Source organism: Aplysia californica, unplaced genomic scaffold (genome assembly GCF_000002075.1).
Source record: "Aplysia californica isolate F4 #8 unplaced genomic scaffold, AplCal3.0 scaffold00823, whole genome shotgun sequence".
Classification (NCBI taxonomy): Eukaryota; Metazoa; Mollusca; class Gastropoda; order Aplysiida; family Aplysiidae; genus Aplysia; species Aplysia californica.
In genome coordinates this window covers 271099-272627 of record NW_004798093.1, presented here as the reverse complement: position 1 = coordinate 272627, position 1529 = coordinate 271099, and the positions used below count along the sequence as shown (strand labels likewise).

The 1529-nt window shown below is 40.1% G+C and overlaps 1 protein-coding gene across 1 annotated transcript in view; it reads right to left on the bottom strand.

Moving 5' to 3' along the window:
• LOC101852125 (FRAS1-related extracellular matrix protein 2) overlaps window positions 1-1529 on the bottom strand; it is a gene marked incomplete at its 3' end in the record, with an annotated part of 19401 nt that overhangs the window by 4511 nt on the left and 13361 nt on the right. Inside the window, 1 exon segment of the mRNA XM_013088865.2 lies at window positions 423-522. Coding sequence (XP_012944319.2) covers window positions 423-522 — 100 coding nt within the window.

The following is a 1529-nucleotide window of genomic DNA, read 5'->3' as shown; positions in this document are numbered from 1 at the left end:
CACACACACACACACACAAACACACGCACATACACACATACATTTACGCACAATCACATACACATGTACACGTATATTTTATTAACGCATGCATCAATAATGTATAATCAATAACTATGTGAGACTGAATAACTCAGGGAATCAGATTGGATGGTTTGTGGGGGCTTTCCTATACAACATCTATCGTCTTTATCTCTCCTTCTTCTTGTAAGTGTTTTAGTTTAGTAAAAGCTTTACGGCGCTCGCAACTGCATAAGGTCATATGAGCGCGCTGTTTGTGTTTAATACCCTCTTGTAACACCTCTAATATTCGTAACTTGATTGAGCTACTTTTGTTGCATTCAAGTGCCATGAAACTCTTACGAAAACAAAACAAAAAGGGCAAACAGACAGAAGGACGTGCTGTATCCACAACTACTGACCTGTCCATCTGTGTTGATCTGTCCACCGCAGTCGGTCAGCAGCTCAGACATGTCGAAGTAGTTCTCGAACTTCCACAGGCACGACTCCAGGTCAAGATGCCTGTCAATGAGAGCAGAGCCAATGGGGAGCGGGGTCAGTGTGGACTTACAAGAGAATAGCTGAACTAAACTTATGATAAAGATGATGATGATGATGATGATGATGATGATGATGATGATGATGATGATGATGATGATGATGATTATATAATGCCTGTTACTGTTGTTACATAACGGATCGGGATCTAGACAGTATATTCCTTTTAACCAGTAGTTACTTTGTGGTTACAGTGCCAAAATCAGAAGGGAGGGAAGTAGTAGGCTCTACTTGGGCAATCTACTTCCTCTATGTCTACTGCCCAGGCAAAGCTGTGTCATGTATACTGCTTTAAGATCGTCTGTCAAGACGCAAAATGCCATCACAATACTGTATTAGAGGACAAAATAAAAATATAGAGCCATTTCAAGTGGGTGTTTTTCACACACTCTCTCTAAATCTGTTTGTTCTCACAAGCCGAGCAATAATTATGTGAGGCATCGTGGTCTAATTGCAGGCACTCGCACAAAATAATAGAATGGACGAAAACAGTATTTTCCGGATCGTTGGGCAATTTGTATCGAATTTTCTTTTTTGGGCTCAACACCTTTTGTGTCCATTAAAAACACTCCAGTTTCTAAGGACTCTCAAGCTTTGGAAGTCACCAAACTTTGATGGCCATTTCCTCGGTTATTTTACCTGTAGGCGACCCCTAACTTCTTTAAATGCAAATATCTCAGCTTCTATTCAAGATAGACGTGTATCTTTTTCATCAAAAGCAAGACGAATGAACAAGCTTTAAGATGATATCAGTAACTCCGTCTGCCCAAAAGTTGACGAGCGCCTCATTCCACCACACATCGTGACACATATATAACAACATTGGTCTGAGTTACCTCTCTACCTCAGAATTACAAAGTTCTATCTGATATTTGGCCGTTTTGAGTAAATGAGGCCAGAAACACAAATATGTCTGCTCTATAAAAAAAACGTAAGAGTATTCGGAGTCGTCCAAATATTCCAAGAATTGC